Source organism: Strix uralensis, chromosome 1 (assembly GCF_047716275.1).
Source record: "Strix uralensis isolate ZFMK-TIS-50842 chromosome 1, bStrUra1, whole genome shotgun sequence".
Classification (NCBI taxonomy): domain Eukaryota; kingdom Metazoa; phylum Chordata; class Aves; order Strigiformes; family Strigidae; genus Strix; species Strix uralensis.
Genome location: NC_133972.1, coordinates 19,774,242 through 19,791,326, shown reverse-complemented (window position 1 = coordinate 19,791,326; position 17,085 = coordinate 19,774,242). Strand labels below are relative to the sequence as shown.

The 17,085-nt window shown below is 40.0% G+C and overlaps 1 protein-coding gene across 2 annotated transcripts in view; it reads right to left on the bottom strand.

Moving 5' to 3' along the window:
* MATCAP2 (microtubule associated tyrosine carboxypeptidase 2) overlaps nt 1-16,772 on the bottom strand; it is a 30,390-nt gene extending 13,618 nt beyond the window's left edge. The window contains exons 1-3 of one of the 2 annotated variants that reach the window (XM_074858548.1): nt 16,535-16,772; nt 10,809-10,889; nt 8,796-9,478 (exon numbers count right to left, since the gene is read on the bottom strand). In XM_074858548.1, coding sequence (XP_074714649.1) covers nt 8,796-9,478; nt 10,809-10,889; nt 16,535-16,559 — 789 coding nt within the window. In that variant the 5' untranslated portion in view covers nt 16,560-16,772. The remainder of the gene's footprint in view (nt 1-8,795; nt 9,479-10,808; nt 10,890-16,534) is intronic. The other variant, XM_074858557.1, reaches the window with a different exon arrangement.
* Nucleotides 16,773-17,085: the final 313 nt, after the last annotated feature.

Sequence of the window (17,085 nt, the reverse complement as noted above, 5' to 3'; positions counted from 1 at the left end):
ACTATTACTGTCATCTCACTTCATCTCTTGGTATTTTCTAACTTAGAAATGCTGAACCATGATTAAACAGATGTGTAACTATAATTTTAACAATAGCATTTCTACCAAAAATATCTTCTTACAATAAAATCCTCTGCACCATGGGTGTCTGTTTCAGAAAGGAGAGAGAACGGGAACTTTATTCACAGAACTTTCATTTAAACCCTTCATTTAAATCACAATACTTATTTATAACCCCCCAAAATGAAGGAGGCATGTTTCATTAGACAAATAAACTGGTATCAACAATTCTCTTACATATTGCTGCTAGAAGTCCCTTGTGGGTGGAAAACAGAGCATGATACCTATAATGTGATCTGAACTCTGCATGTTGAAGATGTTACTGGTGGGGTGTGAAATACTCATCCCCAGTAATTTACTTCCCAACATGTCATTTCACACCCTTAAAAGAAAATGTGGTATAGAATAACTTCTTGCCCAGCAATAGCCCAGCTACAGGGAATGGCATTTTTCATAGATATGATAACAGACGCTCCCACAGAGAAAAAAATATTACTGATATTACCTTAAAACATGAACATTCTTGCTGAGAAAATACCTCTAATGATGAAGGTGGAAATCTTGCAGATTGAATCTCTTTTTATGTTGTACACTTATATCATGCATGAAGCTGATAACATGCTTGTTGTTTCCAGCTATGTAATTCTGACATTGCCGGAGTGGCTTATTGTCCACAAAACCAGGGTTCATTTTGTATCTCTCACAGCTACTAACAATCCTGTTCTAATTTTTTTCAAGCTGAAACCAAGCAACCCCAAGTAATTGCTACTGAAAGACACAAATAGAGGATACACCCTAATCTGGTGCAAACTGGGTAGCTCTGGCATCATTTTGCCAACCCGCTGCTGTAGGTATTTGACAGAAGTTCAGTGCTGTTATTTTTGTTGTTACTCCTATTAACTTATTGCACATAAATATGAGTAAGGACAACTACACATCTGTACTGCTGACCTACGAGGTAAAGGGGATTTTGGTTCCCAGTACTTCCCCATATATCAGGTCTTGTACAAACGCATAGGTGTGGCAGTGCCTGAAAGATTATAGAAGGAGATTAGAGAGGTCTTTCTATGTCAGTAAATAATATTTTTTTCTTGCATCTCTCAAATAAATGAAGCAAGGTTAGTGTCTAAGTATTAAAAGAAGGAATACATTAATCCCTCATGCAAGGCCTAGTATTTCTAGAGACTAATGACAATTGCTTCTAGCAAAATTTAGGATCAAGGACTAGATGTAAAGAACAAATCAGAGCAAAATCTAGTTCTTGTTTAATAGCTTGTATATCTTCCCAAAGGATTTTTTACTTTTTTTTTTTTTTTTTTTTTAAATTTACATATGAATTAACTTCTAAAAACATGGGCTCTTTTAGAAGTTTTTCAGTGTCTGCAAATGCTGAGGCATTTTCCTGCCTTACACAAAATCCTTGGTTAAAGAACAACCCAAAAATTCCTGTCCCCTGTCCCAGGAAGTTTATTCTCAAGACACCAACCTGAGTAATTAATGACAACAGTTCTTCAGTTTCCTTTGCAAGGTGCCAGATCCTTAAGATACTTATGCTACCTAGTAGTTGTTTTGTGTATCTAGTTGCTCTGAACAGTTAATTAACTTTATTTGCTTACTCTGAAAGAAGTCATCTCTGAATTAATCTTCTTGCATGAAATTTATCTCCACAACTTGTTGATATTAATTTTCAATTAAGTCTATTAGATTAAACACAGTAAGTACCCAGTTAAATTCTTGGAGACTTAAGTTCCTTTGAATGTGCACCAGTGATTTCCATTCCTAAAGAGAATTGCTGCCCAGCAGCATCATGTTTTGTCTCCTGAACATCTTCCTTTTCTCCTTATCTCTTCCTGTGGCCAATTCTATCTCTCAGTAATAAGTTCTGGAAAAAAATCATTATAATTAATAGCATTTTATAAAAATCACAGTGAGATGAAGAATTAAGATGCAACAGGGCTTGCCAGAGAACTGCAATCCCTGGAGCAGCTACACTACACGGTATCCCCCAAATCCTCACTTTCTGAAATAGGTCTTTATGTTCAAATATATGGTTGTACAGAACAGCAATTCCCCTCAAAAGTTTTGAATAATGTGATTTAAAACACAGTAGATCCTGTGGGTGGGAAGATTTGGCATTAAATTCTTTGAAAGTTATTTACTGCAGGAACTTATGCAGGGATGGATGTTATATTCAAAAGTTACCAGGATTCGGTCCTTTTCTTTCTGAGGGTTTTTAAGGCATCTTTCAGAAAGTATCCAACACTCAGGCTACATCTGTCTGCTAGTAAATCAAACAAGAACAGGATATTGGCTCAGGTGCTGGAAGGGGTCTGTTCATTGAGCAGAATGGTTGGTAGGCCCCCAGGCACGGTGTTGCCTTAGGTGAACCAGCACTCCTCTCTCAGGCAACACTTTGCCATTGCCAAAGGATCATGTGGCTGTTGGGTTCCCAACAAACATGGAAACAAGACCGCTACATTTTGATGCCCATACTGCCTCTCAGCAAACCAAACATCAGGTCCAGTTCAGCTTCATATCAAACAATGCAAAAAAGATTTTCTGAAAACGTGATGGCAAAGCCTTTGGATAGAGAAAAACGGGCGAATGAGATTCACAGGCTGAAAGCAGCCAATAGAGGTAGCAAAAGATAAGAAGTAGGCTTGAAGAATAGCAAAGATACTTTACATATTTTTTGAAAAGAGTAGGACAAATCTAGAGTGCTGATCAAAGTCGGGTAGGGGTGGATGAGAGCAGGTTTGATGAAGCAGAGGACTGCCAAAACCATTTGAGAGCAAGGGGGCAGTTTCCACCCAATGTGCAAGCTCATAAAAATAAGGGTGTTTGAAAATGGCTTGTAAACTTTATTAACCAGTTCTCTGTTTGACACTGTTTACAAAGACATTACTGCTATGAGATGCAGCATTACATAAGTTTATTTGGTGGTGTTCTCCCAGAGGACTCTCCTACCTTAGTCAGAGTGCAGGTATTTTCTAAAACCACTTAATCACAGCAGTGAGAAAACAAGCACTGAACAAGCATTAAACTTCCTGCTTGGCCATCTGTAACAGCAAACTCCCTGGAGCTGAGACCTATGTGTGCCAAGGGAGGCAGCATGAGTTTGGGAGTCAGGAGGCCCAAGTTCTACCTCCTGAACTCTTCCTGGGATGTTTAAGGCTTTTCCTAAAATGCTGTGAGACACTTGAATCAACAGCACAATATGAATAGGACGTTTTCAGGGATACATCCGCCTGAAGAAGCACAGATCCACTCTGGCCTCTCCCACTTCAACCTGGTGCACAGTTTGCAGCTTCAAGGGGAAGAGTGGGATACCGAAGGGTGCTTCCTCTACCTTACGTGCCATGCTGAGTAACCTCTATCTTGGCAGTTCAGCCACCTCCAAACAGATGTTGCAAATTTGAACCCATAAATATTGAGAAAGTCACTAAGCTTAAGCCTCCTCATTGCTGAACACATGTTCTCTTCATTAGGAAATCACTAAGAAGCGTGCTCATCACCACCACCACCTTCTTCCTTGACTCTGTTTCAAGCAAAACAGAAGTCCCGAGAATTCTTTCCAAGTGGGCAGGTGTGACTCTGGAAGCACCAAAACAACAGGGAGAGCCATCGCACACACACATTGCCACCAGCACACAAATCTCTGGGGAGTGGCAGATTGTCCCAGCACTGAGGTGGGCCCTATCCCCAGTAATGCTGCTGGTTTTGACACTTCTTGCCACAACCACCCTGGCTGGTGGTGGTTCCTGAGGGGAAAAGATTCAGGATATTTTTGGATCCCAGGCATTGAATACAACACGGAGCCCCTCCATGGGGTTCTACACCTGTCTCTGAGGTGAGATGACTCAAAGTCAGGTGTTGCAAGAACTTGCTGGGAAAGGGGAAAATCCAGACCAGCATGACAGCTCTTGCCTATTCCAGCATCCAACTGTGCAACTATTTTCCAGCCTCTGGGCCAGCAGAAAGCAAGGTACTGATACTGCCACAGTTCCGACGGCCAAACTAAACTCTTCAGCAACAGGTAAAAAAATGGAAGAAAAGAAGGACTGTGTGGCTGTACCAAGTTACTAGTTAGGAGTAGTAATCCCTGTTCTTTTCATTATTATCTAAAAGGTCTGGTTTAATCTCTCTTATCACTACTGAAGAGTGCCAAAAGAAGCAGCGGTCCCAAGACAAGTCCCCTTGCGCAGCAAATCTGCTGGTCAAGAAAGTAATGACACAGAAGCACTAACAAGAGCAAGACAGGGCTCTAATTGACAGGTTTAGGTTGTGGTGGTGTTGGCTTTTTTAAACAAATTATTTACAGCCAAGTAGGTCTCTGAATCCCAAGTCACCCATGCGCAGCAACACAGCTTAGTTACTTCAGAGTTATTGTAGATGCATGTACTGGTAAGACATGCTCATGAAATGTTTGAGGCAATCAAGTTAGAAAACGGGCTCAGTGACCTAGGAGTCAGGCCCCTGCGTTCAGTCAGCTCGTCCTACATTCAGAAGCAGCTCTGCTACAAAAAGGCTGCAGTCTCTGTTGACATTTGTGAGACAAAGTCTCGCAGGCACCATCACTTTCCTTCCTGCATAGCTTATTTGCTGGGGGGAGAAAGCTTCCCAGACACATCTTTAGGCAACACTAAGATGTACCAGATGGAACTTGTTAGTCTAAACAACAGCTGTAAAATGGTGGCTGCCTCCTTTTTGGGTCAAGGGAAAAGGAGGGAGAGAGGTAAGAGCAGATTTTTGAGGCTAGTCTACTCAGGCTGTGGTACTTTATTCAGTGTTTACAGTGGTTTTTCTTTCGCATGCTTGTTCTCAGTGTGACAAAGAGCATGTTTAAGTAATTTAGAGCTGGTAGAAATATTTTTAATGAAACACTTTTCAAATACTTTGTAACGAATTAAAAATTAATACTCACTTGGTTTTTGTATGAGACTGTGTCCTGAAATAAACTGATGCTCCTACTGTAGTATCACCAGAAGTGATCTACAGTCTCTTCTAGTGAAAGAGAAGTTTGTGTAGGACCCTGAGAACTTTCACTCCTTGGATGGCCTGATATGCTTTGTGTTATATATTAACACTCTTTATCTATAAATCTTAGTTTAGGAGGGAATTTGTTACTAGTGGAGAATGAGCTGTTTTACAATTACAGCCAGGGACACATTCTTGAATCTTCAACATGCCTAAACTGTGACATCACCTGGACACTGCAAAGGATTACTCAGTGTTAAATGCCATGTTGTTTAGCCTTCCAGCTCCACCTAACTATTTTTCCAACATCTGATAAATTTTCTTAATTGTAGGCTACTTGTATTAATGACTTAAAAGGTGTGTAGTACAAACACTTGCAATGTGGCACAACTGATTCATTTATTAACTCAAAACTGCGATATTTTTTATGAGTACAAGGGAAAAGAATGTACAGCTCTTTCACAGGGGGGATTATTCAACAAAATGATTTTTTTAGAATATATAACAATAGACTTCATGCTTTAATGTACAATTCAAAGAAACAGGTGTTAATATACAGGTTACTTGAAGTTGCAACTTCATTGCTGATTTTGGTTCAGCAAATTGCAACTGTTAAGTCATCCATTTTGCAAATGTGGGGGACAATTACTTCTAGCTAAGTATTGCCACCTCTAGCATCTGTGCAAAAATAACAAACACTTTAAGTGTTAAGAAAACTTAACAATGAAGGACAAGTAGTTTGAGCCAGAAGGAGTGCTAATAAGAAAACTTTCATAGCACTTAGATCACGCAGTTGTTGCACTTGAAACACAGCAATAAGAGAATTAATTTCTGTAATATTATATATGTCAATCAATGTGAAAAGCTGCAAGTCTGCATACTATGTTTTATTCTTAAGCTCTCTTTCCTAAAGGCACATACTGTGTGACTCATGAAAGAACCTTATTATGAAGAAAACAAGATAAAGTAGAAAGAGAGAAACAGAACAAAATATGAGGAGATATTTAAAATATTATTCTCAAATGTATTAACAATTCAAAAATGTTTAGTCTATGTCTGTGAAAAGTCAATCAATAAAAGTGTTGGGCTGTGTCCAAGGTTTAAAATATTTGATCTGACTAGAAGCGGGTGCTCACAAGCCTGTGAGTTCCCCGTTGCAGCACTGCTGTATTAATGGTTTGCAAATGCATAGTGTTCTTTGCCTTTAAAAAAAGAAAAAGAATAAATGGGGCAGGGTGTGATTCATCTTCCAAATGTGTTGCAGTAATGCTGTATTAACCAATTCCACAGACATGCACAAAAGCAGAACGGGCAATAAGAAAATGAAGTCTGTTTTAATGTCCTAGCAGGCTATGCACAGCTGTGGGTAAAAATATTTTTGAAATGATTAAAAATCCTCTAAAATTCTGAAATGTCAGGTTTTGAGCTCATTTCACTGAAGTATCCTGAAAGCCCCCTATAAAATTTGTGAGTTCTGTCAGTAAAAAGTTGGTTTTACAGATATATTGGTCATAGAAGAGCAAGCAAGTGTAAGTTGCTGTAAGCACCTTTTACAGAATAAAATAGGAATCATTCTGGTTTGGTTCACAGAAAGCAAAGCTTCCTAAAATAGGTAAAGCAACAAATGAAAGCCAAAAATGTTTCAAAAAGCCAAAATTGAATTCTTTCTTGTTGCAGGAAAAAGGATGACTACACTCAGTTGTGTTTTTACTGCAGACCCAAATCTGGACACTGTAAGTACTTTTTTGCAACTAAAGTAATTTTTCCTGAACTTAACACTTCCTGTAAGATATCTAAGTGTTTCTTCTGACAATCAAAATATGCAAGGAAAAAAAATTAGTACTGAGGAAAAGCAAGGGCTCATACAATATTTGCTGATTAAAATTTTGATTAATGCTGCTTTTTCTGGATAGGAAATTTGCATTAAATAAAATTCAGATTTGCGTGGAGCTGAAAATTGCTAAAGCTAGTTACAGATAAAAAAGAGAGAGTGCCACCTGCTGGGCTTGGTGCTGGGTTAAAGCTGCCGTTTTAGTCATTTAAGTGCAAGATATTGTTCAGTATTTTTAGGAGCTGAACTTTGAAGAAATGCTTTTCTTGCCAAGAACTTCTGTAACTTAAACTAAATCTTATGAAATAATTTATATCCTCCTTGGTAAGTTTCAGAAATACCATACTTCATTGAACATTAAATCCTTCACTGTTTATTAAAGTTGTTACAAAGCCTTTATTTTCTCATGCTTTTTATGTAAAGGGAAAAAGGCAGAGTTACAAATCAGAATACTATTGAGGAATCATTCTTTATTAAAATATGTATTATTTAGGTGTGGGTTTTTTAATTAAAAGAAGGGTAAATCAATAACAGGCCTGTTCTATAAAATCATCATGCATAATTTTTAAGGCTCTGCTATCTCATACAAGTTTATATTAAATTCAGTCTGGCAAATTAGTTATTGTCAATTTGCTGTAATCTATGATTAATGTTGCTAATATTGCTATAAAAATCAAAGGAAAACTTGCTAAAAAGCTCTAGTCAAGGAGTAGTTTTATTTGGTGTCAGTATGATTTAGTTGGTTGCTTAGAAGTATAGAAGCTGATTTTAAGAACAGAACAGCTGTTCTCTGAAAATGAATTCTTAATGAATACCCAGCTACTGAGTTTTTAAAATATACAGATATTTTTAATGTGAAAACACAGACCAAGCCTTACAATACAATGATTTAATGGGTAATAACACCTATGTTCATTCTTGGATTTAGAAAAAAAAAAAAAAAAAAGTCAGACTCTTCACAAGTCAAGGGTCAGTTATTAGAACCCATGATACTTTAATTAATTCATCCTTTTCACCAGGAATTTTCGGGGGTTTTAAGCAAAATATTCTACCACAAAGAAGTGAAACTCACGGAATGTCAGGAGCTCTTCCCAAGTTAAGCATCACTTGAAACGTGAGATTCTCTATAAAAGCTTGTCAGACTTAAATAAAGTCTTTCTAAACCATTTTAAAATGGCAAAACTGTGAAGAGGACTGGTTCTGATATTGTATAGATAAGCTCTGATTTTTGTCATTTAGGTCAAATTTGAAAGCAAGGTTTTCATTGTTCTTGTTGGGTTTTGGGTTTTTTGTAACTCAAAGACAGGTAGGAAGCCAGGGTAGTCTGTAGCTATGTTACCAGTGTGGCTACATATTATGAAAAAAAAAGGGGGGGGTATATTTTAAAATTTTAGCTCTCTGTGGAGCTAAATGGAATGGAATTTGTCTGCTGCTTGACTGAGTCTAATGTATATGCAAATATCCTTTCAAAGTTGATTAAAACAAGGAACATCAACACATGCTTATTGAATAACCATGACCTCAAATTGCTATCCCCTCCCAATGCCTGTGTCACCAAGAGGATTGATAGAATTGCTACACTGCTTTTTTCCTCTTTTTATTAAAGCCTATTTAGGCATTGTATTTTTCCTGTATTGCACTCTGCTTCACTGTCTAAAAAGCTTTCTTGCTTCTTATGTTTCATGTAAACCCATTTAAAAGTAACTGTGCCTTTATCCTATAGAATCCTGTAAGTATTAGGAAGGCTTTAATTTTTTAATTAAAAATATTTTCTTTCAGTTCTACTGTTGTATTGTCATCTTTGATGCATTTTTCAAACAGTAGGGGAGGATGACAAGGAGAAACAATTCGCTACAAAGCCAAATACCACCTTATTAGGTGTAGGAAAAAATAACCACTGAAAACGGAGGGAAAAAAGTAACTATACCTGCTTAAGAAATCTGTCAGATGCGTGGCTGTGCTTAGCTAACACGTTTGGCAGAGCAGGGTTTGCATATTCAAATTGAGGATTGTATGTGAAATCTGACTTGAAGAATTTCATCTTCTCTTTCTCCACATTGGAAGGCTTGATTGCAGTCAGTAAACAGAGTTTTTGGCCAGAGACATCACCTTCTTTCCCATGGCTTTTTGAGGACTGGGATTGCTTTGGCTTTGTTAGATTAAAATGCCTCTTAGTTCTACTTCTGGGTCGGGATGGCAGCACTATGCTGCTGCCTGCAACTGAAATACTGTTTGTAAACTTCATGCTGGTAGACACTGGGCCAGTGACGATGAGGGAGGGCTGTCTGTTTGTGCAGTACCATCCACTGCTGAGCAAGGGCAGCGGGACTTTGATTTTGCGGTGCTCATTGCTTCGCAAGGTGGTAGAACACTTTGTAGTTTTTCTGTGTTTCTTGTGGTGAGCAGATGACTGCTTCTGAGCATGGTGTTTTTTCTCCTCTTTGCTCTGCAGAAGGACATTGTAGCTACTGGTTCCTGTTGTGAAAATGTCCTTAAGGATCCCAGAAGGTGGGTGCTGGAGGCTGTTTTCATTATTAATGTTCAGCTTATGTTCTTCTGGACTCAGGACTGATTTCTTAGAAAGCTCTGTCTTAGGCCAGTGAAGTTTTTCTGCATTGAGACGGGAGGAAGAAAAAAAGTTGAGGACAAATTTGATTGTTTCACACAGCAATGAGTCTTAAGGACTCAAAACTGCAACACAAATGAAACACAGAATTTGACTTAACTGCAGTCACATCAAGTTAATCTTGACTTCTAGACATATGGGAGAATTGTCTGTGTATACCACTTTTGAACAGTTAGACTGGGACTTGTAAGATCCAGCTAAACAAGTATTTTATGCTTGCATCTCCATGCATGAGTGCACTGTTTGCAGCTGAACTAACTTGTTTAAAACAAGACTCTGTGCAGGACTTTATGTTTACATTAACAGATTTTTAGTTTTGAGCAAAATCTGATTGATCTTTATCATGCAAGGAAGGCTTTCTGTATTGATAACGAAGAACTTAAATCATGAGAAACTGTATAGGAGTATGTGAGCAGTATTTACAGAGAAGTCCCACAGGGATCTGTGCTGTGATATAAGCAGTCTGGTGTGGTCTCATCTGCAAAATCTGATTCACAGAATTTAGTCTCAGAAAGGATGAGAACATCGGAATGGGTCAGCCACTATGAACAAGTTATAACACCATACAAATAGTAATATACATTTAAAAGACTTCAGTTTTGCATATTCCTTCTTAATACAGATAGTAAGCTATATTTAAAGAGGAGAGAGATCAGCTAGTTACAGACTCGTAAGAATCCTTAAGACAACACTGTCATCTATTCAAAGTTGTTCTACAATAACAGCTGGCTTTAAGAAAACACATGAGAAGAAACACTGTAAATTAAACTGAATACAAGAAGAGCATAAGTTTCCTTTAATGAATGAACCCTCCTTTCTCACTCTGACCCCTAGCACAGCTTTCAGGGGAGACAGGTACCTGGTGCAGAGCAGCTGCATGGAAAAGTCACTGAGAAATAAAACCGTATTTAACATTTGTGGCTGGCTTGTTAGAGAGAATTGACCTCTCTTCACTGGTTCTAACCATCCCCTTCTCTTGCCAACCAATTCATCCTAGAACATTAGGTGAGCCGAAAGTAAGGGCACAAATAAATCCTGCCACAGAGAAATGCTTTCTACTTCTGCACCTAAAATGGAAGGATTCACGGAACAGGAGATATGGCCGGAGCTTGATTAAAGCCCGCAAAAGGGATTTGAGCTTCAGCCCACAGTTATACATAGCTGAGCTGTGATTACTTTACATACAGTAATTATACTCTGAATGAAACATTAGCAAGAGATCATTAAATGCCTCCAAGGGAAAAAAAATTGATAGTAGCTTAATTTCAGCTTTATTTTCATAGTAAAATTAGGGTTTGCTCCCAACATAAGCACCGTGACAATGTATTTCATGCTGTTGGACCTCTGTCAGTTCCAGGTCAATCTGTGTTCCTCGGTTCTTCTGAAGATGCTGTTCTAAAAAGCAAAAAGACAGAGGTCGTATTTGCATGAACATACAATGGGAAATCTGCAGCCTGGGTGTTTCCTCCACTGGAAAGAGAGAGATAGAAGCATTAGATTATTCTCTTCCACTAAAGCATGCATATCTTATGCAAGCTCAGTTTTGTTTCACAGTAAGTTTGCGAATCCTCTTTCGATGCTTGGCACAGGAATGCGTTCCTTGGCATTCCCTGTTCAAATTCCGTCAGATCGTTCTCATCACATACATGACAACCTGCCTACATGGCTCATCTTGCTTTACCATGAGCTGTCGTGGTGAGAAATTGCAGTTCCCATCACAAGGAAAACAACATCAAAACAACTACCATAAAATGAGATGTATTTTTTGGACAACAGAACAAGATGACCGCGCTCACATATTTCTTGGCAAGTATTTGAAATTAACTTCAGGCCTGTACCAGGTATTACAGTATGAGAATCCTTATTTTTAAGAAGGTTAAATGAAAAGCAAGGTTTCCAGAAAGTCTGAATACAGAAATATTAAATTTCTGAGCATGTGACTTTGCCTGCGTAGACAAAATTGAAGTTGGAAATCACACACCTACTTCTTAAAATACAGACAACATAATAATGTAATGGTAACAGCCGTAACACTTCGCCTTCTCTACTCATCAGTTCTCAAAAGCCACAAAGAGCAGAGAAGCCTTAGATTGCTACTACATGGGGAATAATTTGATTTAATACTACATGTGTATCTAAGAAGCGATAACCAGGAAAAAAAAAAACAAAAAAACCAAACCAGAAACTACAAATTACTTTAAACCCTTCCCCCAAGCTCTTGTGGTGATCCAATACCAAAAACTCATGACAGTAAGCTTTCAGAGCTAAGCAGTACAGTTGGCCAATAATAAATGAATTTATATCTAGAAAATTTCTGAACATCACGAGTCAGAATTCTCCTGCAAGTGTCACAAATGATGATCGAGTGCTGAACACACGCTGGCAGGTTTCACATGCACATGGTTGATATCAAAAATAGTTGTCCCCAATTCTGTGATTACTTTATATGTGCAATCTTGTAGCAAAGTGATTTTTCAACTGCCAAACAAAGTGTGGCTGTCCTTAATTTTCTTCCAACTAAAGAAGGATACTGTTTGATACATATTTGTGCTGGAAACCTAGAATCAACAGATAATCCAGCAGATTTGAAAGATTATATAGTAGGTAACACCACAGTTTTCACAGAAGTCATTCAACTGCCATTTTAAATTTTTGGATTAGTCCTGTGAACATCATTATTTTACAAAATAGAAAAAAATATTTTACACAACGTCAAAATCATGTTGTAAAACACCAAATTTTAAAGTTCTTTCTCCAGTTCATTGGTTTAATTTGGAATAGTTATCACTTCAAACTCACTTAGAACCATCAGACAGCATCAACCAAACTAAAAATACACTGTCTTCTAGACAACTTGACTTACTAAACTATATCCAAGAGTTTCCAAGGATTAGCAATGCCTGGTGATTGAAACAGAGTTCTAGTATTCTGCATATAAAACCAATTCATGGCACAGCCTGCGTTCTGAAAACATGCTTCAGTGTTTCGAAAAGTACCAAGGTATCACAGTGTTATACAGTAGCCAGTCAGAGAACAGATTATCAACCCACAGTAATTTCCAGTTTTTAAACTCTGAATACCATAGGACAGATGTCAACAGATTACTTCTAAAAGGTCTGAAAAAGGCAAATTGAAAATCACCGTACTATGGCATAACTCTATCTTGCATATCATGCTACATACCATATAGGTTTTATCTTTTGTATCTCACCCACGTGTTACGTGTGTTCTGAGAAGCACAAATTTGAATTTCCTGACTTTATTTCAGTTTTTGCAGCAGAAAACTGTCAAAGAACATATGCCCAAGCCTCCAGTTACCTTTAAGAACCTCCCTAAAAATGCGCAATTGATGTACAATGATTCTCTTCCTTGCTCTCGCTTCCAAGCACTCAAAGTCACAAAACCCCAAGTTCTTAAACAATTAAAAAAAAAACAAAACACAACAAAAGTAGCATAGTCTCTCCCAGAAAGATTTCCCATCATGTTTACTTCCATTTATTTATATTTTGTTTCTCTCTGCAACAAGTACTAAAAACATAGGTCCTAGAGACACCGGTGAATTACTAAACAAAACAATCTGCCAGGTTTGGAGTGGAAAGTGGTGATGTAGAAAGAAGCAAGAAGGAGAGGGCAGAAGAGCTGCCTGTCCCCATTTTGGCATCGTTAGGGTATCAAGGGACAGAAAACCCTCCTGTTGCATGGGAACTTGGTCTGTCTTGGGCCAGAGTAGAGCTCTGCCCTTCTTTGGAGCCGCTGTGCTTGGTTTCTGCTACCCCATGAGGTGGATTAGCAGGGCAGGCGGCCAGAGGCAATTCCCCCCTGTGTGTCTAAAGGATCTCACTTGAGAGCAGGTCGTGCCCTAGCCAAAATCCCAGCATTTTCAAGATATCTGCTGGAATTGGCAGTACTGGACTTACTCCATCCTGCAGATACAAATGTACTCTGTGTCACGGAACAATACAAAATACCACTGGCTGGAGTTTGCCAACAGGGGAGTTTTACCCCTGTGTAACGCTTCATTTATATACATGTGGTTATTCCAGTGTCACAGCTGTACTGGAGAAGGGATGTACCCCAAGACCGCTAACGGAAGATACGTGGGAACCACAAATCTCATTATAATTCTGCATTAATGAAATATTTTCCCTGTCTCAGTTGCACCCCCCCAGTCACTAGCTTTGAATCTTGTAGCATCGCAGACACTGCCTAATCTTGTCAGAGGTTATTTGTTAGGAAAAATATGTTCGATTTCGTGTTATGTTCAGGAGCTAGGTTATATTATTGGCTTCCATCCTTTAGATATTGATGAATTGAGCTAATCTTTTATTATGTTAATAATAAGTGTGGTAAAATCCCAACATAAGAATTTTTCCAGAGTTTGGAGAGCATTACAGAAAAATCTTCCCTTAGGCTACTGGGTAGCTACTATCCAAGCAGCTTCTTACATACCTGTTCCATAGGTGGAATGAGGTGAATAATGATAGATATTTGTGGGCACAGATCTCTCTCTGTCCAGCTAGCCTTGCTCTAAAAAAAAAGTAGAGAGCTCCTGTGGTTTTCGAGCAGCTGTCACTCAGGTTGTATACGCATAATAGACAAATAATTTCCAAACTGCAGGTGTGATTCTTGAGGTGCTTAGAGAAGATGTTATTGGAGCAGTTCCTCCTGTCCTAGAAATGTAATGATCTGAGCCACTGCTTTAGGTTTTCAGTTCAGCATTACCGTCTTAGAATATGCTTGAATTTCTTTTTGTTCAAAATCAGAAACAAATAGCTTGACTTGAATTTTCAAATTTATAGAAACGCAAATAACGTAAGTGATCTATCTACAAGTAATAAGAAAATAGTGACATTTGAAACTGAAAGATGAAAATATATGGATGTGACAAGTAAGATTGCTGCTTTGATACATTCTGCAAATGTACAATTATATTACAAAGAAATTTTTTATCTTCAATGATCAGGTAATGTGAATAGATTAACAGCTATCTGTAGTTTATGAGCTCTAGGCTTGTAGGTTTGTGTGTGCAGAGAGCTGTAGAAAGAATATTCTGTGACAAGCGGGCAATGGAGAGTGTTCTATATGAATCTATAATGTTCCACTGCCTCTCAAATACTACAGGCTTACGTTTGTGGTGTTAGAGAATCTGACCAGAATCCTGTAGTATATTTCCTCACCACTATAAACACCTTTAAGGCTTAAAAATACTCAAGTTTTGAACAGAAAGTGTCAGGCCGCTTGAACTAAACAGCACTAGAAGCTCTGTCTATTATGACTGAAAATGGTTTTGCTGTAGAATTAGTCAGTGAACTCCTGTAAAAAAACTGACACTGAGATATTTTCTATTTTTACAGCAAGTTAGTTATGAGCTAGAGCCCATATGATGTTGAGAAATTTGACATTTAACCTAAGAAAATTTTTCTGCCAAAATATCCACCTATTTGCTTTTCTCCTGTATAAGCATATCTGTCATTCAGCTTTAATTCTGAGCTCCAAAACCAAGTGCAAGATTCAACTATGAGCCAACTTGTATGTCTGATTCATTAACTGCCAGTGTTTGTAAATAACTCTGAAATATCCACCATTTTAAGGATTCATTGGCATGATTTTAGACTGTGTAGTTTGTTTTTTTGTCTTTAAAATTGCAATGATATGGAAAAATGTACTTTCTGCCTTAAAAAAAAAAAGTATAAACTGACTTACAAGCAGTTTCTTGCTTACATGTTTCTACACTGAAATATGACATTATGTAATTGACTCCAAATTCAGATTCTTCCAATTAAATTATATAGCATGGTAATAATCAGTAAAAGTGAAGACTTGGCCCTAATGAAACCAAGCAACAAACTCCCATTCATTTAATAAGCTCAGGATATAATCACAAAACTGATTTATTGACAGACCTGCACAGGATGAAACCTCCATCCAAGCAGATCTCTAGCTCGCTCTACTGCAGCACAGGTGTGTTCAGAAATTTTGATGGAGGGGTATGGACCCAAAATAATTATTCCGATAAGAAATCTTAATCCTTTAAGATTACAGTTCCTGTTGCACATTTCTAGGGATGCTCCGTCTGATTCCACAAACTTTTTCTACTCCTGTTACCAGAAGTAACACCCTACTCATATCCATGCACAGATGGAACGGCATATAAGTTGCACAGAGAAAGAGTAGCTGTAAGAAATCCTAATTATGATTGTAGCAGTATTGTATGAGGGGACACCAAGACATCTCCCCCAGATCTCTTCTAGATAGATTTCCCCATGACAAAGTAACATTGTCTTGAAGCAGCTGAAGCAATGACACCTGAAATGACGTCAAATTTAAACAAGAAAAACGCCTGAGTGAAAAATTTGTTTTGCAGCAGCAACTGTATTGTAGGTTTTCCTACATACCACATATACACATCACTGAAGATAATAGTTTTGTGTTATATCAAATACTTTCCCGTATTACTGTTATATAGTCACAATACAGGTTTTTATATACACATATTAAAAAGATTTGTTAACTTCTCTGAAAACACGACAAAGAGGAGAGCCAAAGAGTGAAAGACACCAGATATAATTAGTGGTAGTTTCGTTGGCAATCTTAGTTGCATCTCCTGTCCCTCGCTCCACTGACAGGCGGGCGGCTGTCACCTCCACACTCCCCGGTGTCCCCGGGAAGGGACAGGACCCGCAGGTAAACACACTCGCGTCCGTATTCACCGGCGGGACTCCTGCCTCGCCGTCCTTCCTCGAGACAGGTGGGTGCGAAGCACCTTTCCCTCGTCCCCGCGGAGCAGGTACCCTCACGGAAGCCCCCCGGGTGATTTTTTTCCCCGCGAGGGAGCAGTGACCAGCACGCCGCCTGTCCCGGCGCCGCCCGGGTCCGGGTGCTGTGGGGAGCGCCAGAGGGGCCGCTTTCCCCACCTCGCCCCTCCTCCTGCCGCCGCAAGCCCCTCACCAAGCCGGTAACGCCCCGGAGGCGCCTGAGGAGCCCGGCCCCGCCTCAGGCTGCCGCCCCGGGAGCGGCCGGGGGCCGCGGGCGGTACTCACCGGTGACACGGATGGACTCCAGCATGGTGCTCCGCCGGGCAGCGCCGCCGCTCTGCCCCGCTGCCTTCCCCTGCGCGGCGGGCTCGGCCGGCGGGCTCCCGCCTCCTGGGCGGGGAGGAGCCCTGAGGGGAGGCGGGGAGGGAGGCAGCGAGCGCCGCCGGGCGCGGCGCCTCACCGAAAGCGGCCCGGCCCCGTGTGGCGGCCGAGGGAGCCGAGCCCGGCCCGGCCCTGCCGGCGAGAGCCCACGGCCGCCCGCGCCTGCAGACTACAAGTCCCGTCAGGCCCTGCGCCGGGCGGGCGGGGCGAGGCGCATCCTGGGAACGGTAGTGCTGGGGAGCGGGCGGCCCTGCCGCTGGCCTGGGGTGGCCGCCGGACAGCGGGCGCTGAGCTGCTCCTACCCCGAAACCGTGGCCGAGACATCCCGCGTTGTCACACCGGCACGGCACAGCACGGCACGGCGTGAGGTGCCAGCGCCACCGCCGGGTTTTCGGTGTCATCCCTTGAGGGAGTCTAGCAGGCAGAATTTGCACCGAATCCAGCGACATTGTTGC